General features: G+C 50.8%; 1 protein-coding gene and 2 long non-coding RNA genes across 8 annotated transcripts in view; 2 read left to right on the forward strand and 1 right to left on the reverse strand.

Annotated features, from left to right (window-relative positions):
* The window catches only part of UBE4B (ubiquitination factor E4B), a 129,141-nt gene extending 112,303 nt beyond the window's left edge, over window positions 1-16,838 (reverse strand). For both annotated transcript variants that reach the window (XM_017346595.4, XM_008265943.5), the window contains exon 1: window positions 16,136-16,838. In XM_017346595.4, coding sequence (XP_017202084.1) covers window positions 16,136-16,159 — 24 coding nt within the window. In that variant the 5' untranslated portion in view covers window positions 16,160-16,838. The remainder of the gene's footprint in view (window positions 1-16,135) is intronic.
* Window positions 16,427-21,827, forward strand: part of LOC127493646 (uncharacterized) — a 31,683-nt gene continuing 26,282 nt past the window's right edge. For 3 of the 5 annotated variants that reach the window (XR_011390897.2, XR_011390896.2, XR_016211298.1), the window contains exon 1: window positions 16,428-16,566. This is a non-coding gene — a long non-coding RNA (uncharacterized LOC127493646). Of the gene's footprint in view, window positions 16,567-21,827 lie in introns of all 5 variants that reach the window. The other 2 variants (XR_016211297.1, XR_016211296.1) reach the window with 1 other exon arrangement.
* LOC127493645 (uncharacterized) lies at window positions 17,142-18,832 on the forward strand. Its single transcript, XR_007924117.3, has 2 exons — window positions 17,142-17,344; window positions 18,188-18,832. It is a non-coding gene; the product is annotated as an uncharacterized LOC127493645 (long non-coding RNA).

The raw sequence follows: 21,827 nt of genomic DNA on the forward strand, positions 1-21,827 counted from the left end.
GGCTTCTGCCATCGGATCAGCGCGGTGCACCAGCCGCAGAGTGCCGGCCGCAGCAGCCATTGGAGGGTGAACCAACGGCAAAAGGAAGACCTTTCTCTCTGTCTCTCTCTCTCACTGTCCACTCTGCCTGTCAAAAAAAAAAAAAAAAAAATATTTTACTTATTTATTTGAGAGGTAGAGACAAAGAGAAAGGTCTTCTATCCGCTGGTTCACTCCCCAAATGGCCACAACAGCCAAAGCTGTGCTGATCGCATCTTCCACTGCTTTCCCAGGCCACAACAGAGAGCTGGATCAGAAGAGGAGCGGACTAGACAAGTGTCCATATGGGATGCCCGCACTGCAGGCATAGGCTTAACCTACTATACCACAACACCGGCCCCTGCCTACTTGTTTTAATAAACAGGTTTACATCTCTCAGTATTATAATCATAACAATTTTATTATTAAATCAAATCACACATAAAAAGTTAAAGCTCACAAAGTATTTTTAAATCTTCCACTGATTTTCTTGCCCCGCCCAGAAGTATGTTCCCCACAAGGACGGGCACCCACATGTAGAGAAAGTTCCCGTCTCTAACATTACACGTACTGTACTGCTTTTGAAAACTAGTAATCTGGCCGGTGCTGCGGCTCACTAGGCTAATCCTCCACCTTGCGGTGCCGGCACACCAGGTTCTAGTCCCGGTCAGGGTGCCGGATTCTGTCCCGGTGACCCCTCTTCCAGGCCAGCTCTCTGCTGTGGCCCAGGAGGGGAGTGGAGGATGGCCCAAGTCCTTGGGCCCTGCACCCCATGGGAGACCAGGATGAGTACCTGGCTCCTGCCATTGGATCAGCGCGGTGCGCCTGCCGCAGCGCACCGGCCGCGGCGGCCATTGGAGGGTGAACCAACGGCAAAGGAAGACCTTTCTGTCTGTCTGTCTCTCTCACTGTCCACTCTGCCTGTCAAAAAAAAAAAAAACAAAACTGGTAATCTGGGGCAAGCAGCTGGCCTAGCAGCCAAGGTGCAGCTCAGAACACCTGCATCCCAACCAGAGGGCCTGGGGCTCATGTCCTGGCTCTCCTCTCAATTCCAACCTCCTGCTAATGCACACCCTAGGAGGCAGCAGCAGGTAATGGCTCAGAGTACTGAGTTCCAGATTCTTGGATTCAGCCTGGCAGGTGCAGGCATGTGAGGAGGGAACCAAGATTTCTGCCTCTCTGTCAATGTCTCTCAAATAAGAATTAAAAAAAGAAAATTGGCAATATGTACATGATTATTTTTGGCTCATCATAATTTTATTTGATTAGGGTTTTAAACACAATTATGTATCATAAAATTAAGACTTCATATAGGCCGGCACCGCGGCTCAATAGACTAATCCTCCGCCTTGCGGTGCCGGCACACCGGGTTCTAGTCCCGGTCGGGGCGCCGGATTCTGTCCCGGTTGCCCCTCTTCCAGGCCAGCTCTCTGCTGTGGCCAGGGAGTGCAGTGGAGGATGGCCCAAGTGCTTGGGCCCTGCACCCCATGGGAGACCAGGAGAAGCACCTGGCTCCTGGCTCCGGATCAGCACAATGTGCCGGCCGCCACGCGCTGGCCGCAGCAGCCATTGGAGGGTGAACCAACGGCAAAGGAAGACCTTTCTCTCTGTCTCTCTCTCTCACTGTCTACTCTGCCTGTCAAAAAAAAAAAAAAAAAGAAAGACTTCATATAGTAAAAATACAACCAAAATAAAACATATGTGATAAAATACAAGATTATTCCATTCAGATTAGAGAAATAAGATGTATTACAAGAAACATGGGGGTAGGGTCTGGCACCACAGCACAGCTGATTAAGCTGCTGCTTATAACACCAGCATCCCAAACTGCAGTGCCAGTTTGAGTCCCAGCTACTCTGCTTCTGATCCAGCCTCTTGCTAATGTATCTCAGAGGACAATGGAAAATGGCCCAAGTACTTGGGACCCCGCCACCCCTCCACGTGGGAGACCGAGATGGAGTTTAGGCTGCTGACTTCAGTCTGTTCAAGCCCCAGCTGTTGCAGCCATTTGGGAAGTGAAACAGCAGATGCAAGATCGCTGTGTCTCTCTACTCTCTCTGTAAGTCTGACTTTCAAATAAATAAATCTTTAAAAAAAATCTAGAAGATAAATCCCCTTGTGTCAAATATCTTGATTTTTTTTTAAAGTAAATCTATTATTTATTAATACCTTCTACCTCCAAAAAACGAGATGAGGAAGTAAAATGAGTTATACAAACATTCAGTATGATGTAGCCAAAGTAACATGGGAAAACGTTGAAAAAATACTATTAATGACACGGCGTAACTCAGAATTTGCTGTTTTGTTTTGAAGATTTATTTATGTATTTGAAAAGTAGAGTCATGGAAGGAAAAGAAAGACCTTCTATCTGCAGGAGGCTGGAACGGAAGTGGATTCAGGCTCTCAGGTGAGACTGCCAATGTTGCAGGCAGTGGGCAGCCCATGGCACCACAATGCAGGCCCCCAAATGGTCTGATGTGACTTGGTCCCTGAACTCGCGCAGCGGAGGTGGGGCCTCTGGGGTGTGACCGTCTGACTGGCTGAAATTCTGGTGGCACAGACACTCATGCTCGCTGCCTCTTCTCACGTGACGCTCCGTGCCACCTCGGGCCTGTGGGGACCATGCCAGGAAGAAACCATCACCAGATGCTGAGCCACTGGGGCCACTTGGACTGTGAATCTCCAGACCTAAGAGCCAAAAATAACCCTTTTCTCTTTATAAATTAGCTGTCTTGGCTATTTTGGTATAGAAACAAAAAGCTAATACAGAACCATATTAACATTGTTTCCATAAAAACATGAACATCTCCTACAAGTGTTCTATAATCTTGAGATCTAGTCAAACCCTACAGCTATGGGCAAGTATTTGCATCCCCCCAAAATCCCTGCACTGAAATCCTAACCCCCAAGCTGATGGTACTGGAGAAGGCCTTTGGGAGGGATCAGGTCATTCGGGCAGAGTCGTCCTGGGCAGAATTAGTGCTCTGATAACAGAGTCCTCAGAGAGCACCTTTGCCCCTTGAAACACGTGAGGACCCAGTGAGAAGACGGTGCCCTATGAACCAGGAAGTGGATCCTCACCAAACACTGAGTCCCTAAGCACTCTGATCTTGGGACTTCTCAACCTTCAGAACCGTGTAAGTTATAACATTTATCTTTCTTTTTTAAAGATTTATTTATTTATTTGAAAGTCAGAGTTACACAGAGAGAGGAGCAGGAGAGAGAGAGAGAGAGAGAGAGAGAGGTCTTGCATCCGTTGGCTCACTCCCCAAATGGCCACAATGGCCAGAGCTGCACCTGAGCAGACAAAGGCAGTGACACGCAGGACTCACTACAGACTTTGTGAGGCCACTGCCAAATCAAATTGCAGGGCCCCTTGTCCAAATGTATCAGGAATTTCAGGACAACAGCAGAGCACTAAACCAAGCATGGGGCACTTCTGACTGCTGGTCCCTTTCTCATGACACGGGTCCTGGTGACAAGTGCAGACATGAATGTGATGTGACTCCAGAGGGAGCCTAGCACAGGACAGGTACTCGACACGACCAGCTCAGACTTCCAGCAGTTCAGCTCCAAAACGGTACACAGAAGCAGAGTCCATACCGGCGCCGCGGCTTACTAGGCTAATCCTCCGCCTTGCGGCGACAGCACACCGGGTTTTAGTCCCAGTCGGGGCGCCGGATTCTGTCCCGGTTGCCCCTCTTCCAGGCCAGCTCTCTGCTGTGGCCAGGGAGTGCAGTGGAGGATGGCCCAAGTGCTTGGGCCCTGCACCCCATGGGAGACCAGGAGAAGTGCCTGGCTCCTGCCTTCGGATCAGCGTGGTGCGCCGGCCGCAGCGGCCATTGGAGGGTGAACCAACGGCAAAGGAAGACCTTTCTGTCTGTCTCTCTCTCTCACTGTCCACTCTGCCTGTCAAAAAAAAAAAAAAAAAGAAGCAGAGTCCAAAAACTCCAGCTAACTCAATCAGCACGACACTGCTAGACTTCTAGAATCTATGCCAAATGTTGATGGGAATAAAGAAGCATCACTGGACACATCTCATAATGCTTAAGCAGAAAGCTAGGAAAGTCACGGCTGAGCACTTCTCAATACGAGGACCGAAGCTCTTCCCTACCTCGATCTTGTCTTCAGAGAACAGACAAGATGCTGAGACAGGACACTTGGCGAGCAGTCAATAAAACGACATCCAACTCAGAGATGATTTTTCCCCTTGCTCAGGGGACAACATCTTCAAAAGGTAAAAGGAGTCACCTGATTTGAAGACAGCACACCACCTCCGGTTCTGTTTGTCAGCTGTGAGATGCAGCATGCTTGCCCTGGGATTCCTAAATTCCCATTTTTGTGCAGCTCTCTTCCTTTCCAACCTCCTTGCTCCGCCCTCACCCGCTGAGCACGTTCCGGCCATCGATCACTGCAGGTTTCAGAAACCAGGATGAGGAGGGCTGACAGTTGGTAACAGTGGCTTGATACGAAAGGTGGCCCACGAGTGAGAAGGGTCTCTGGGAAGTGCACAGGATGGAGACAGGACCACAACCCCACCTCACACGTAGACCAGGAAGGTTTGGCCATTTAGGCAGCACTGCCACAGGCACAGGGTTTCTGAGATGATACATGGCAGCAACTAACATAGTACATACAATCCGGTCTTATGGGAACAGAGCTAATACGTCCCAGAAGCCCACTCTGCCAGCGCACTTCCTAGGCACACTGTGTATGACCTTGTGCAGTTAATCTGCACAAGGCCGTGGGACGGGTTTCATATTTCCATTTCACAAGTGAGGAAAACCACGGCTCAGAAAGATGAAGTACTTTGCCAAGGGTTATCCAACTGACTGGCCCAAATAAAACTCAGGTATGCATCAGGGTGGCTGTCTGGCGTAGCGGTTAAGACGTCACCTGGGAGGGAGGGGCTGGGTTCCTGCCCTGGCTCCACTCCTGACTCTGCTGACATGCACACGAGGGAGGCAGCACAGGGGCCGGGTCCCTCGCACCCTCAGGGAGAATCACACAACCCAGGTACTGCGGGCACTTGGAGAGTGAACCTGAGACGCAAGCTCTCCATCTGTCTCTGTGTCTCTCTGCCTCTCAAAATAAAATGAATAAATACTATCTTTTTCCCCAAAACACCGTTTGGATGGCACTGTAGTGCAGCAGATTGAGCTGCCACAAGTGTCAATTCAAGTCCTAGCTCCTCTGCTTCCCCTCCAGCTTCCTGCTGCTGCCCCTGGGAAGGCAGACGATAGCCCAGGTACCTGGATTCCTGCCACACATGGGAGTCCCAGACGGAGTCCTTGGTTCCTAACTTCCACCTGGCCCAACCCTGGCTGTTGTGGGCATTTCAGGAGTGAACCAGCAGACACACGAGAGAGCTCTCTCTCCACCTGTCTCTGTCTCTCCTCCTCTCTGTCACTCTGCCTTACAAATACCTAAATAAATATTTGTTATAAATACCCAGGTATATCTGACTCAATTATAACTGTGATAATGAAGTGTGTTTCATTAACGTAACTAATGTGTTATGTTAGCACCTTAACACAACTAATATAACTGCTAATACCAAGTCTCCCAAACGTTGTTTTGGGAACTTACTCCCCAAATTCACCTATTAAATCCATCTGAAGGCGGGGCCTTTGGCAGGTCATGAGGATTAGAAGCTGTGCTGAGGCTGGGCCTCACAAGAGGAGGACAGGCCTAAGCTGGAGCAGGCATGCTGACTCAGCGTGTGCTGACTCATCAGGTGAGCTGCTCTGCCACGAGATGATACAGCAAGAAGATCCTCACCTATTGCAACCACCATGCTCTCAGACTTCACAGCTGCAAGCTAAATAAAGTCTGTATTCTTTAAAAATTACCCAGGGCCGGGGGGAGGGGAGGCTGGTGCTGTGGCATAGTATGTTAAGCCACGACCTGCAATGCTAGTGTCCCATATAGGCAACTGGTTGGAATCCCAGCTGCTCCACTTCCAATCTCGCTCCCTGCAAGTGGCCTGGGAAAAGCAGAAGATATCCCCAGTGTTTGAACCTCTGCCACCCACAGGAGAGACCTGGATGAAGCTCCTGGTTTTGGTCTGGCCCAGTCCTGGCCATGGCGGCCATTTAGAGAGTGAACCAGCAGATGGGAGATCTCTATCTCTCCCTTTCAAATAAATAAATACAATGAATCTTAAAAAAAACTTTTTTAAAAATCACCTGCCTCCCAGGTATATTGCACAATAACAGAAAATGGAAGAAGACAGCAACTTACAGTAGCTACTACCAAGACAAAAATTTGGAGTCAGAGAGTAGGCATTTGGTGCAAGAGTAATGTGTTCTTCTTGGGATGCATGCATTCCACATCAGAGTACCTGAGTTCAAGAGAACCTGCCACCCACGTGAGAGACCGGGATTGACTGGGCTCCTGGGTTCAGCCTGGCCCAGCCCCTACTGCTACAAGCATTTGGAGAGTGAACCAGGGAATGGAAGATTCTCTATCCCCTTGCACCCCACCCCGCCTTTCAAATAAGTCTTTAAAAAAGAAAATACCACCTACCCAATCATTCCCCCTACCATGAATACTGTTCCCTTGGATACCAGGGCCTCATTTCCCATCTACCACGGCGGCTGTTAATGATCAGTCTCCTTTTCTGGGTCCTCTTTAATCTGCCAACCTCTAAGGACTCAAGGTTCAGTCTTCTGCCCCCTCCTCTGTCTGTGCCCACTCCCAAGGTAGCCTGCCCACTCTTGTGGTTTTAAATAAACCAACAACTTCCAGATTAATGTCCCATCCCGAGCCTCTCCCCTGCAACTGCAAGCCCCTACACACAACCTTCTTTTTAAATTATTATTTCTATATTGAAAGGCAGAATGACAGAGAGACAGAGATCTTCACTTGGTGATTTTACTCCTAAATGGTCATAACACTTAGGTTAGGTCTGAGCTAGGCTGAATCCATGAGCCAGGTAGTCTCACACATGGGTGGCAGGGGCCCCGATGCTTCAGTCATCATCTGCTGCCTTCCCAGGCACACTAGGAAGGAGCTGGATAAAGAGCAGAGCAGCAGGGAGTCAAACCAGCGCTCTGAAATGGGATCCTGGCATCAGAAGAGGGCAGCTTAACTTGAGGCACCACAAGGCCAACCCCTCCAACAGCCTTCTTAGTATCTCCACCTGTATTAAAAAGATAAATAGTATCTTGAAAACAGATGATTTGGGGCCTGCATTGTGGCATAGCAGGTAAAGTCCCCCCCACAACACCAGCATCCTATATGGGTGCTGGTTTGACCCCGGGCTGCTCCACTGCCGATCCAGCTCCCTACTGATGGCCTGGGAAAAGCAGCAGAACATGGCCCACTGCCACTCATGTGGAAGACCCAGATGAAGGTCCTGGCTTCAGCCTGCCCAGTGCTGGCTACTGTGGCCATCTGGGGACTGAACCAGCAGATGGAGGATATCTCTCTCTACACCCTGCTCCACCCCTGATTCGGTAACTATGACCTTCAAAAATAAAGTCTTAAAAAAAAAATGATTTAATGTCTCCCTCCAAACTTCCTTTTTCAATTTTATCCATTTCAATATACAACAACTCTATTTTTCAAGGTGCACTAGGCTATAACTCTTCAATTCACTGCAGTAGCGACAGCTAGCTGCCTCCTACTAAGGACTTAGCCAGCCCTGCACTGGGCTGCAGCCCTGTGTCCCCGAGCTGGCCAAAGAAATGCAAGTCACGGTACACACAACTTTCTGAGCACTTCCTTAAGGGGTGGGAACGTGCCATCCCTTTCCCCTGCAGTCTCTTCCTGGGGACTGGAACACAGAGGAAACAGGGCAGTACTTTGAACAGAACAAGTCTGGCCCAGTGGCAACTCTCAACCACCTACCCAGATTTTTACTTAAAGAAAAATAAGCTGGGGCAAGAGTTGTGGCGCAGCAGGTTAAGCCATCACTTAAAACATCGGCATCCTATATCGGAGGGTTGTTCAACTCTCGGCTGCTCCACTTCAGATCCAGCTCCCCGCTAATGTGCCTGGGAAGCAACTGAAGATGGCCCAAGTCCTTGGGTTCCTGTCATTCACACGGGAGACCTGAACGCAGTTCCAGGCTCTTTGTTTCGGCTTGCCCAGCCTCGGCTGTTGCAGACATTGGAGGAGTGAACCAGCGGAGAGGAGATCTCTTTCTCTGTCTCTCCATTTCTGTCATTTTCCCTTGCAAATAAATAAATCTTAGAAAAAAAAAAAAGGGCAAGTAAGCTATCTCGTGTAAGCCATTATTACTCTGGATCTCTCTGCCTCAAGAGAAAATCTGTACCTTAACTGAAAGAACAATGCGGTGCTGCATTGGTTAAGCCACCACTTGCGATGCTGGCATCCCACACCAGAGTGCTCTATCTAAGCGCTGGCTCTGAGTCCCAGCTACTCTGCTTCCCATCCAGCTCCCTGCTAATTCTGTGACTATTTTCAAATTCATTTAATATGAGTGAGGCTGACACATTTTTCTTGATTACCATTTACATGAAGTGTTTAGAATAGGCAAACCTTTGGAGACAGATTGGTAAACCAGTAGCTGCCTAATAGGGGACAGGCTGGGTGTTGAGGATGGATTAGAAGCTGTACATAGCTAAACATGACAAGCATAAGGAAGCTACGGTTTCTTGCAGGATATTCATGTGTCTGGGAAGGCAGCGGGAGATGGTCCAAGTACTTGGGTCTCTGCCACTCAAACGGGAGACCTGGATGGAGTTCCAGGCTCCTGGTTTCGGCCTGGACCTGCCCTGGCTGTTGCGGGAGGAACCAGCAGATGGAAGATCTCTCTCTCTCTCTCTCTCTCTCTCTCTCATCTGTCTTTTAAATAACATACATAAACAAATCTTTAAAAAGAAATCTTAACTGAGATGGAGATTTTGCAACCTGGAAGTAATCAACTTGAATGGAATGTCAATATGTGGCACAGGTTTAGGGGTCAGCATAGGCATAGCTAGTGCAGGACAGAAGGCTGGTGACTCTTATTAGGTCACAAGGTAAAACCTGTGGCCCTTGGCAAACAGCCTGCATGCCAACATGGCCTGTAATGCTATAGGAACTGGCTGAGCAGTTCAGAACCGGACTCTCACTGGCTTTGGAGCAACTTAAGGCAGAAGTCCCACAAGGGCCAGACAGACCTGAGCTGCAGCTTGCTGACTGGCGGACAGATCAAGGGAATAACAGCTCTGCCTAGGGAATGTCCCCAGGCCACACTCTGAGCTTACTCCCAGCCTGGAAGTGTGGGGCTAAGGAAGGCTGGAAAAGCCAGCTCCTTCCACATGCCCAGGCCCAGCAGTAAAGAGCTGCAAGGACGTCAGGTCCCAGCAAGAGAATCTTTTCCAAAGCCCACTTCAAACAAACCACACCCCAAAGAAAAGAGATAATACTCAGAAGGTAAAGGCAGAAACTCCTGAGGGAGAAGGACAAGGCCAAGGACAAGGCCAAAGGAAACACCCCAGAGATCAGAACCAGGGCTGCCACAGGAACTCACACCAGCACCCAGGCCGAGAGCCCCACAACTTGGTCTGGCAGGAGCTGTCTGAGGCTGTGCACCGCAGTGGGTGTGTGCCCCAGTCTTCCCTCTTTCAAATGGGAGTTGTGATTTTCACCATCTTATCCTATCCCACCACAGCATGGGGAGCCAGGGGTAGCAGCGGATACCTTGTGTTTTAATCTAAAAGTTTCTAAACTGTCCATCACCGGGAGACTCTACAGAGCCTGAAAGTGATTTGGGGCTGTTTCTCTTAGGGAAGTGTTGAAAATTTTGGGAAGATGGAGTTGGAAAAAGGACTCGGGCCGCTCTCCCTTTCTAGTGTGGGAGAACACTGAGCTGAACAGATGGCTGCCCAGTAAAAATGGCTTTTCAGCCTCCCTAGTACCTGTGGCCATGGGACTAAGGTTCTGGCCAGAGAGGTGAGCAGGAGTGATCCATGCAACCTCCAAGCTGTTCCGTGAAACAGAAGGTACCAGGCCTCTCTTCCCTTCACTGCTCTCTACCTAGAATGTACATACAGGGGCCACAGGATGGGACCCACATGTTACGAAAGTTGCTACAAGACAGATGCCACCTGGGCCCCCAAAGAGCTTCCCTACCAGCCCGGGCCTCCTACCCAGACTTCTATTTAGAAAGAAATAAACGTGTCTGGCTTCGGCAGCTACCATTTCATATCTCCCATTTTTACCAATCAACTTGACTCAACAGCCTCATACCTCACACCCAACCCACCATCCAACGCAGTGTGGATACCTGGCCATCACTTGGCCTTTTCCCACTTCTCCACCACTAACCCTGCTGCAGACCCGCACCTCCTCTCTCGCTGGGGCACCTGCAACGGCCTCCAAACCCTTCTCTCAGCTTCCACTCTTTCCCCTTGAACCTTCACAGCAGCCTGACTGTTGCAAAACATAAATCAGAGTGTAAGCCCAACGAGGGCAGAGAGTTCCCTCTGATTTGTTCACTGGTTATTCTCCTGATCTAAACAACGTTGGGCACATACCGTACTTCATCAAATCCAAGGCTCTAAGTTGTACCATTATGTTTCACATCACCAAGAGAACACAGTACTGCCCGTTAAACCGGGAGAAGCAGTCCAGGGACAGAGGAGTGTTCCAGCACACCAGGTTCTCCACGCTAGGAATTTCTTTCAGAGAACTGTGGGACACCTCTGACCTCCTGCACTGCCTCAGCAGGAAAGGAAACTGTGTGCAGTTAGCTACAGCGTTTGTGGCCACCTCACACAACTGGGCACTTCTGCCTGTGCTATCAAACAGGCAACTGTGGTCGCTCTTCCAGAAACATTTCCTCTACCAATGCAAAATGGATGCCACACTGCTGTTTTCATTCTTCTCTGCATACAAAGTAACACTGACTTTCCTGCTAAACCAAAGTGTCATTTTTTGAAAGGCATTTAAAATAGCAACTAAATGTAACAGGTGTAGCACTTGAAGGGGCTACAACAGGAGCAGGTATAACCAGCCTTGCAGGTAAACAGGAAATGACAAAGGCTGTCACAGCCGCCACTTGGCCCACGTGATTACACATGGATTACAGGGAGCATCCCAATTTGAAAGAGCTAAAATGTGGATGAGAACGGGGAGAAGGGCATATCCCAAGTGACTGAAACACAGGAGAACTCAGTACTTTTTGGCTGAATCAGTGACTTCCTCTCCTGCCTCTGTGGCCCCACCCACACCTGGCCTCCTTGCTCCTGGAGCAGGGAGGGAGGGAAGCGTCCACTCTGAGGAATCTGGTACTTGCTCTTCCCTGAAACCCTTTCAAAAGCCACCTCCCCCGACACATCACCCGCATCCACACGGTCCACAGCTCCCCATCCCTTTAGGCTACTTCTTTTTCCTCATAGCACTTATCACCAAACAACATCTGACGTGTCTGCTTAGTACCTGTCTCCACTCACCAGAAGGAAGCTCCATGCAAGCAGGGCGCCCCTGGTGTGGGCCATGCAGCAGGCACACTAGGACTGCAGAACGCCTGTTCACAGGCACACACCTCCACCAGACACAGCCCACGTGCTCCCTCTCTCACAACTAAAGAATGAAACTGCCCTGGGCTTCCAGTGGCCAGCTCACCTGCTGTTTGGGAGGGGCCTAGTAAAGGGATTGAGAAGGCTGGAGTCAGACTCTGGATTAGAATCCAGGTTTTAGGGGCCAGCACTGCGAGGCAGCAGGTAAAGCTGCTGTCTGCAGTGCTGGCATCCCAATGGGTGCCACTTCAAGTCCTGGCTGCTCCACTTCCGATCCAGCTCGCTCTCTACTATGGCCTGAGAAAGCAGCAGAAGATGGCCCAAGTCCTTGGGCCCCTGCACCCACATGAGAGACCCTGGCTCCTGGCTTTGGATCAGCATAGCTCCAGCCACTGTGACCATCTGGGGAGTGAACTAGTGGATAGAAGACACCTCTCTCTCTCTCTTTCTACCTCTGTCTCTCTGTAACTCTGCCATTCAAATAAATAAATAAATAAATCTTTAAAAAGGGGGGGGGGGCTGGTGCTGTGGCACAGTGGGTTAACGCCCTGGCCTGAAGCGCAGGCATCCCATATGGGCGCAGGTTCAAGACCCAGCTGCTCCACTTCCTGTCCAGCTCTCTGCTAAGGCCCGGGAAAGCAGTAGAAGATGGCTCAACTTCTTGGGACCCTGTACCCACGTGGGAGACCCGGAAAAAGCTCCTGGCTCCAGGCTTCAGATCAGCACAGCTCTGGCCGTTGCGGCCATCTGGGGAGTGAACCATCGGATAGAAGACCTCTCTCTCTCTCTCTGCCTCTCTGTGTAACTCTGACTTTCAAATAAATAAATCTTTAAAAAAAAAAAAAAAGAAAGAAAGAAAGAAAGAAAGAATCCATGTTCTATCACCTACCAGTCATGTGCCTCTGGGCAAGTTACTTAGTTTCTATTAGCCTTCCTCTTCTAATCTGAAAAATGGGCTAACAGATACCAATCTTACTAGGCACACAGTAAGAGCTCAGTAAGTGTCAGATAATCCCATCATCATCATTGTGTGTCTCTTGCCTGAAATAAACCAAGAGTGACCGGGCTTTTTGAGGAAGGCAAACCCCAGTCATGAAGTGAGTGGCGGCAGTCATGCACCCTGCTGGGGTAGGGAGCCCTGGCTAGGCCTGTTCCGAGGACGGAAAGGCAGAGGTGAGCACCGCAGAGAAGGCTCCATGATGACTCATCTCGGCAGTCAAAACAAACTCACCTGTTTCCTGCAGAATCTGGAATTCCTCACTAAACGCAGCCCTTCTTCCCCCCAGCCAGCAACTGAGGCGAGCCCCCCCACCCTTCACACTCAGGTCAGCGAGTCTGCATGTTCTGCCTCCTCGCTCCCGCCATGCCCGCTGCCGAAGCCTCCCTGGGCTGGAGGCCCTGCCGCACTCCTGGAGAGCAGCAACAGCTCCCGGCATCGTCCCCCATCCTCAGCCATTCGCTTCCAGTCACCTCTCTGAGCCCCTAGCATCCCACAAAGGCATTTCCGAGTCCTCCGGACAAAGTTCAAACCCCTAAGAACTGGTGCCAGCCACTCCCCCGGGGAGGTCCTGGGCTCAGCGGCCCCACCCCCAGCCTTTCCTGCACGCGCAGTCCCAGACCCAGCTGCCTGCTACTCAGCATCAGGGACCACTTTTTCCTGAAAGGCTGCGCTAAGACAGTGCCCACCAGGCGTCCCTCCTTGTCTGTCTGTCTGTCTCCCTCCCCACCTCCCTCCCTTCTCTCTTTCTGAGGCAGAGTTCCCATCTACTGTTTCCTCCCCAAATGCCTGCAATCCAGGTCCCCCACACGGGTGCTAGGAACCCGAATACTTGGGCCATCAATTTTTTTCTGAAATCCACTCATAGTCTTATCATTAATTTACATTTTCATGAACTTTTTGAAGCTCTCCTGTACACAATAATTTTCAAAATTATTTTTGCACCAAGATTAACTTCTTTTAATTCCACTTCCCATGAACTCTAGGAGGTACTTTTGAATTTATATATAAGCTGCGGGGATTTATGGTTAGTTGTTGTGTAGTAAAATGTCATAAAAGGAGCTACTGAGCCAGGAGCCCTGAGTTTCAGTTCCAACACTGTGACTTCCAGGCCGCATCACCATGGACAAGGTATGTAACCTAAATCTGTCTCCTCACCTGTAAGATAAAGGAACTAGGCCCTGCCTGACGTCCTGTTCCATCAGATGAGAGCACACTGTGAAGTGCCGAGCAAAGGGCAGCCGTCCAGGGCTGTTAGTCAGCGTCAATCCTCTCGCACTTCCAAAACACTGCTGAAAAGTCCAAGGTCACACTTTGGGCATTTGGGAAGAAACACTTAACACTCCTCTCAAAGCCTGACCACACCTTGAATTCCAGCCAGCCATGCTGCAGATGAACTAGGTCACAGAGAAGACTTAGCAAAAAAAGTCATCTCTAGGCAATCCCATCAGCACTGCTGAAACACAGTTTAGAAGTCTGCCTCACCCCTCCCCCAAGTTATCCCAGTAAAAACGAAACACCTGAGGAGGCTTCAGATTGACTATGACGTAAACGATGCTTAGGAACGCGGGTGCCTGATGAGAATGACCTCAGTAATGTACTACCCGTAAATGACAGACAGCACTTAGGAAGCACCTGTGAAGAAAAGTGCAAGAGTTCAAGGTAATCTATGAGAGGGACCAAAAGGTGCTCACACTGTAAAATCTTCTAAGTCTGGTTATACTGTTCTTTATTTTCACATTGTTAAAATAGGAAACTCCACCTTATCAAATATCCTAATTTAGGTTGAAAGAACACAGTCTTGCCTGCTTTAATCCTGAAATGTTATGCTTGAGTGTTCAGTAATATAAATGCATTATTTTCTAATCCATTCAAAGCCACCTACCATATCTGTGACACAAGATTCTAGCAAAAGACTAACAACATAAAGGCAAAAGCTTTGGATGTGTCGCCACTGAGAACTACTCACCTAACAAGAACTTAAAAAAAATTAGACAGTTTCCCCAAAAAACTACTCTTTCTAGGTTTTATTGAGAGTAAAATATAACTGTCCCTTTGTGCATTCAGGGCAAGTAATTTGCTGAAGATAATTTCATATTTTCCTATATATATTCCTATATATAGTGAGTTTAATTTCTCACATTTATTTAAAATTTTTGCTGACCCTGAAAAAAGTCTCTCCTAGTTCTCCCGTAAAGGTTACATGTATTCCCTGTAAGGTCACAAAAGCGTTACACCTTCTGAGAGCTCTGGCGAAATGAAGAGACACATTGCAGATCACAGAGTAACTTCATTCAGTCTGTGCACTTTCTTGCTTCGAAAACAACGTCTTGGTGAAAACTCAAGCATGTGGAAGCCTCACGACCAGGGACTAACGAGGTCATCAACAGAAACGTCTGCTAGTGACAGGTCTACTAAACACATTCTTTGCCTGAAGAGAAGTCACTCGTCAGAATTCTTACTGAAGGGATAAAGGAGACAGGAGAGATACTTTTGATAGTTCCCACCTGAAAGAAAGAAACTGTCTCCCAATTTAAGATTAAGTTCCTGATGTATTTGGGGAAAACACCGTCAGTTACACAGCACAGGCAAACCTGACTTCACACCCAAGTTCGCCAGTATCAAAACTGTGTCCTGTCCTGCCTGACCCTTAACCCACGTCTTGCAAGCACCACGCCTGGAGAATTTCAGCAACTGGAGCAAACACAGTGACGGTGCTGGAGCTAAAACTGGAGAGGGAAGTCGTCTAGAGCGACCAGCCTGATACATGACTGCGAAGTTTAGGAGCCAGCGGAAGAAATGACCAGGTAGGGCCAGCAGGGCCCAGAACGGGAAGCTCCCAGTTTGGAAGAAGGCAGGAAAAAGTCCGTAGAAGTAAAGAGACTCCTTGTACCCCAACTGCCACTTGTTCTTCCTTGTTTTCTTTCTTTCTTTCTTTTTTAAGAATCTTACTAAGCAAACTGTAAATCATGAAGGGAATCGGTACAGCGTCTCTCCGAAATGAAAACAGGACAGAGTTTACGAAGTTACTTAGTTCTGGTTCAGGCTCTGGTACAGCCAAACACAATTCTGAGAGGAACAAGAACCAGGAAAAGGAGGACTGGAAGACAAGGCTGCCAGAAGTCGTCACGGCTCCGCTAAATGACTAGAATTCAGCGAGAATCCTCGCACATGTTGACAAGACACATATGTTGTTAAACATCAAAGAAATCTGTCTTGCAACCACCCCCAAACACAAAGGCATCTGATCAACTTACACGACGTCAGGGCCACATGTCTGGGCTTTCAAACACTCCATACCCACCGTACGTTCCGATTCCATCCGAAACTAGCCCTTCGATCCCAGAAGGCACACACGCGCCATGTAACTCGACGTCCATCCTGCAGAAAAGCACGACCACCCCACGACGCTCCCCTCGTGCTCAGACCCCAGAACGCTCCAAAAGCAGCAATCGCAGTTCCGAAGAAAGAAAAAGAAGGCAGCAGGGTAACACCGGAGACCCTCGCAGGCAGTCATTTTGTTCCGGGAAAATGTCATGTCCATTCCGTCCCCGAGCCCAACAGCCGGGCACCCCCGGCGCAAGCCCACCCGGGTCGACAGCAGCAGAGCTGCCAAGGAATTCAAGGTGTCCCCGCGCCCGCTCACCTCATCAGCGCTCAGCTCCTCCATCGCCTTCCTCTTAATGGTGAAAGGCGTTCGCGAGAGGTCCTTCTGTTCTCGAGACCGGGCGGGAGCGAGGAGTGTGGAAGGTTTCTACCAGAGGCCGTCCGGTCCCCCGAGTGGGGGAGGTTTCAGAATTGCATAGTCAGAGGTTAAAAAATAAGAACACGAGGCACTGAGCTGCCTGGGCTGAGGTCGCTCCGCCCGCCCGAGGCTCGTCCGGCCGCCGCCGACTACCTACTGCCTCCCAGGCTGCCCGGGCGAGGCGGCGCGGTCCCCGGCTCGGCTCGCGCCACCAGCGTGCTGTGTCTCGGTGGCGGCGGCGCGGCAGCTGCGTTTCCTCCAGCAGAGCCGGCTCTCCTTGCCACCCCTGGCCCCTGGCGGGAACTGCTGGACTGCAGAGTGGGTGCCCCGAGGTAAGACGACCCCACAGCCGCCCTGGCAGAGCCCAGTACTGTGTAGGAAAGCCCCTCCCCTCCCAAAGCAGGCCGGACACGCCCCGCCGCCACGCCAGAGCCTGGGCAGGGGGGAGGGGGAGGATGGGATTCGAGATGCTCACGCTGGAAGAGTAAATCTTCCTACCCCTCCACCCCTACTCTTACCCCCTCGCCCCACCAAGTATTATTCATCAAAACAACAGGGCGGCCATCTTTGAAAGGGATCACGTGACCCCGCCAGAGAGGCGGGGCTTCTGGCCCTTGGACGCGGCAGCCAATAGGCCGCGGGCGTCGCGCCGCCGATTTCCTCTCGCCTGCGTCTTCTGCCCGCCCCCTCCTACCCCCTCCCCGGCCGCAGCGCCGGGCGGGGGGAGGGGCGAAGGAGGCTGCGGGCGGGCAGGGGGCGGGGCGGGCGTTGCCACGGCAACGGCGCGGGGGCGGTGGGCGCGGCGGGCCGGCCGGCCGGGCCCAGGTAGGCTGGCGGCGGCGGAGGGCGGGCCGGCCACGGGAGGCTGGGCCTGGAGGGGGCGCTCGCCCGCGGCCCCAGTGGCCGTGGTGCCCTCGTCCCTCCGCGGTCGCAGGGACCTGGGAGCCGCCGAGACCCGGGGAAGGCGGCGAGCCGTGGCTCCCGCGCGGGGGGCGCGCTCTGCCATGTTGGCGGCTCCCTCAGGAGAAAGCGCGGCGCCGGGCGGGCGGGCGTCGGGGAGCGTGTGCGACTTGCGCCTGAAGGAACAGTCCCTGCCCTGTGATTGCGTTGGTAAAATCTGAACCCGCGAGGGGAAGAGCGACGCGGAGGAGTTAGAAAGGCGCCCTCGTGGGAACGCGCCGCTTCTAGAACCTGCGAGGAGAGTCCGGCACGCGCCGGGACCGCGGGCGTCGCCCCGGGCCGCCGTGCTCCTGGACGCGGGGCTGAGCGGGAAGGCGCGGGGGGACCTCGCGAGTGAGGCCGAAGCGCCAGTGGCCGCGGGGCCCTGCTGTCCGGGAAGGGGTTCTGGAAGCCGGAGCCCGGACCCGGGGACGCGGGCGTTAAAGCCAGCGCTGCGTTCTCTTAGCGCCAAGTGACAGTCGGTTTACGAACCCAGCGCGTATTGTCGGTCCAGCCCTTGCTAAATGGGGCTTTTATAAATAATGCTGCTGTAGGTGTTCCTGTACAAGTCTTCGTGCGGACTCGCGCTTTTATTCCTCTTGAATATATACATACCTAGGGGAGAAATTGCTGGGTTGTGTGCGCAAGCTTTTCAGGACCCGCTAAACTGTTTTTGGAAAGCGCCTGTACTACTTTATGTTCCCACCAGCAAGGGATGACGGCCCCGCCTCTTCCTACAAATCTTACTGTCCTTCGCATTACGGCCACCCGCGATGCGATAGCGGTCTGTCTGTCGCGCTGTTTTTCATTTCACTAAGGGATATTGAGGTTGAGCATGTTTTCACTGCTTTTCTTCCTGGATAAACATCTGTTAATCGTTCCTTCATTTTGATTGGTTTATTTGTCTTATTCCATCATCAGCATTCTTTACTGAATGCCAGCCCCTTATCAGGTACCATGATTTGCAAATGTTTTCTCCCAATCTGAATTGTCTTTTTTTTTTTTTTTTGACAGGCAGAGTCAGAGAGACAGAGAGAAAGGTCTTCCTTTTTCCGTTGGTTCACCCCCCAAATGGCTGCTACGGTGCTGCGCCAATCCAAAGCCAGGAGCCAGATGCCTCCTCCTGGTCTCCCATGCAGGTGCAGGGCCCAAGCACTTGGACCATCCTCCGCTGCCTTCCGGGGCCACAGCAGAGAGCTGGACTGGAAGAGGAGCAACCAGAACAGAATCCGGCGCCCCAACCGGGACTAGAACCTGGGGTGCCGCCGCCGCAGACAGAGGATTAGCCTAGTGAGCCCTGGTGCCGGCCTGTGAATTATCTTTTCACTTTCTTTTTATTTATTTTTGGTTGAAAGGGAGAGAGACAAAGAAAGAGATCTTGCACCTGCTAAGCGCACTCCCCAAATGTCTGTAATACCCAGGGCTGTGCCAGGGGGAGGCCAGGAGCCAAGAGCTCATTGCAGGTCTCCCACGTAGGTGGGCAAGGACCTGGCTACTTGAGCTGTCACCGCTGCCTCCCAGCAGAAGAGCTGGGACTGAAATACCAGCTGCTGGTTCCCAGAAGCAATTTAACCACGTGCTGAATGCCTGCCTCCTTCTCACCTTCTTGTTAGTGTCACTCACTGAACAAAACATTTTCATTTGACTTAGTCCAATTTACCTGGTTTTTTTGGTCACATGCTTTTGGTGTAATATGTTTACAAGACATAATCATATTTTAAAGATTTTATTTGTTTAAGAAGCAAAGTTAGAGAGAGAGAGGGAGAGACAGAAAGGTCTTCCATCTGCTGGTTCATTCCCCAAATGGCAACAAGGCTGGAGCTGAGCTGATTCGAAGCCAGGAGCCAAGAGCTTCTTCCAGGTCTCCCACGTGGGTGCAGGGGCCCAAGGACTTGGACCATCTTCTACTGCTTTCCCAGGCCATAGCAGAGAGCTGGATCGGAAGTGGAGCAGTGAGGACTAGAACCAGCACCCATATGAGGTGGATGAGAAACCTCTCTCTCTTGGTCTCTGCAACTATGCCTTTCAAATAAATAAATCTTTAAAAAATTTTTTTTTGCTTTCCCTGAATTGTTTTCCTGTGACACAAATATCTCTGTCTACAAATATGTAATATCTAGCACATAGTAGGTACACACAAAAATATACAAGATTGGGACCTTTGTTTGGCTTAGCAGTTAAGAGGCCGACACCGCGGATCACATCAGGGTATCTTGCTTCCTTCCCTGGCTGTGCTGATTCCAGCCTCCTGCTAATGTTGACCCTGGGAGGCAGTGGTGATGGCTCAAATCGTCAGGTGCCTGCTGCTGTCTTCAGTCTGGCCTGGGGACATTTGGGAAATGAACTGGTATTGAGAGATCTCTGTTTCTCTGCTCTGCCTTCAAAATAAAATACATAATTTAAAAGAAAAGATAAACCAGCATATTGCTCACCTCTTCCAAATCCCTCAGTGACCCTCCATTGTACTTTTTTTTTTTTTTTTTAACAGGCAGAGTGGACAGTGAGAGAGACAGAGAGAAAGGTCTTCCTTTGCCGTTGGTTCACCCTCCAATGGCCGCCGCGGCCGGTGCACTGCGCTGATCCGATGGCAGGAGCCAGGTATTTATCCTGGTCTCCCATGGGGTGCAGGGCCCAAGCACTTGGGCCATCCTCCACTGCACTCCCTGGCCACAGCAGAGAGCTGGCCTGAAAGAGGGGCAACCGGGACAGAATCCGGTGCCCCGACCGGGACTAGAACCCGGTGTGCCGGCGCCGCAAGGCAGAGGATTAGCCTAGTGAGCTGCGGCGCCGGCCCCTCCATTGTACTTTGACTTAAACCAGGCTGTGTCTCATGACCCGTGTGACCCCATGTGATTTGGTCTCCGCTGCTGCTTTTCCCTCTTATACCACCCTTCCTTCCCCTGTGCCTCAACCCCACCAGATTTCCATCTTGAATAAGACAAACCTTTTCCTTTCTCAAGGCCTAGGCAGACACACCGAGTGGTGTTTCCTTTGCCGGAACAACTCTTCCCCTGGCTTTTCGCATGGCTAAGGCCCTCTTATTTTTCAAGTCTTAGCTCATCCCCTCATTCATCCATTCATTAATCTTTCAAATATTTATATACTTAAAATATATAAGTATTTGCATTGTAAGTCCTGTTCTAGGAGCCTTTTTATTTGGGTCCTTCATGAAGCAGACAGTAAAATAGAATGAGACATGAGAGAGTTTTATTTGGGGAAAATGCAGGTGAGGAGTAAAGGTGGAGAGAGGAGGTGGGGAGAGCCTTCCGACGTGATGGATGCAGCCCTGCTGTCAGGGAAGGGACAGGGCACTGAGCCTCCCCCTGCAGAGCAGGGGTCTACGAAGGTTTCCAGCCAGGCTGACGGTGTCCTTAGCCAAAGTTGCCCATGAGAAAAGTCCCACTGTTGTAGGATGGTCCCTGCCTAGACTGAGGCCAGTTCTTCTCTCTGTGGCAAGAAGGAAATCAAGGAGGTGACATAGATGAAAGTTTGCAAAAAAGCAAGACGTACTTCCATGCACAGCCAAAGTACATACTCAGGAGGGAGTGTGGACCCTGAACAAGGCTCAGAGCTGTGCTCTAAATGAGCTGGCAGCATGGGGAGCCCATGTCTGGAGTGGGCATAATTGAATATTCAAAGAGGCTGGAGTTTGGAGTGGGGATTGGATGCCACCCATTTCCTTGCCCTTTTCCAGAAATCTCAGAAACATCATGGCATGAGTTACAGGATGGGAATGGGAGTGTCAGCATGGTAATTTTATTGTGATGACGTTATATTGACCTGAAGGTCATCTCAGGGACACAGCATGCAGCCATATTGGATATTTGCAGCTGACACTGGTTCCAAGTTGCAACATTGGGGAACTTGTGGTCTTCTGCTACAAACAATAGGAGGGGAGTTTGGGCGGTGCAAGGTAGGGCCAGGGATGGGCACTGCGCAGAAAGGGAGGGTTAAGTGCCCATGTGGCACAGCAGGTTAAACTGCTGCCTGCAATGCCAGCAATGGCATTTTGAGTCCTGGCTATTTCAGCCCCCCACTAATGTGCCTGGAAAGGCAGCAGCAGAAGACCCAAGCATTTGGACCCCTGCCATCCACGTGAGAACTCGGATGGAGTTCCTGGCTCCTGGCTTCAGCCTGGTGCAGCCCCAGCCATTGGAGCCAATTGGGGAGTGAACCAGCACTTGGAAGAGCTCACACTCTCTCCCTCCCTCGTTCTCTCTGTCACTTTACCTGTCAAATAAATACATCTTAGAAAGAAAAGAAAAAAAAATCCCACACATCTCCACATGCAAGGATGGCAGAGTCCCAGCTCCTCTGCTTCCAGTCTAACTCCTGCTAATATTAACAGCTGGGAAGATAGTCGAAGATGGCCTGAGTATTTGGACCCTTGCCTCCCATGTGGGAGACCAGGATGGAGTTCCTGACTCCTGGCTTCAGCCTGGCTCAGCCCTTGTTGTTGAGGGCATTTGAGAAGTGAACCAACAGATGGAAGATTTTTCTCTCTCTCTGTCGCTCTGGCTTTCAAAATACAAAAATAAATAAATAATTTATTATTTTTAAAGGGCAGTTTGGGGGCCGGTGCCATGACTCAATAGGCTAATCCTCCACCTGCAGAACCACACACCGGGTTCTAGTTCTGGTCAGGGCGCCTGAT

The sequence above is a fragment of the Oryctolagus cuniculus genome, chromosome 7, assembly GCF_051225735.1.
Source record: "Oryctolagus cuniculus isolate XC-2025 breed Fujian yellow rabbit chromosome 7, ASM5122573v1, whole genome shotgun sequence".
In the NCBI taxonomy this organism is placed as follows: Eukaryota; Metazoa; Chordata; class Mammalia; order Lagomorpha; family Leporidae; genus Oryctolagus; species Oryctolagus cuniculus.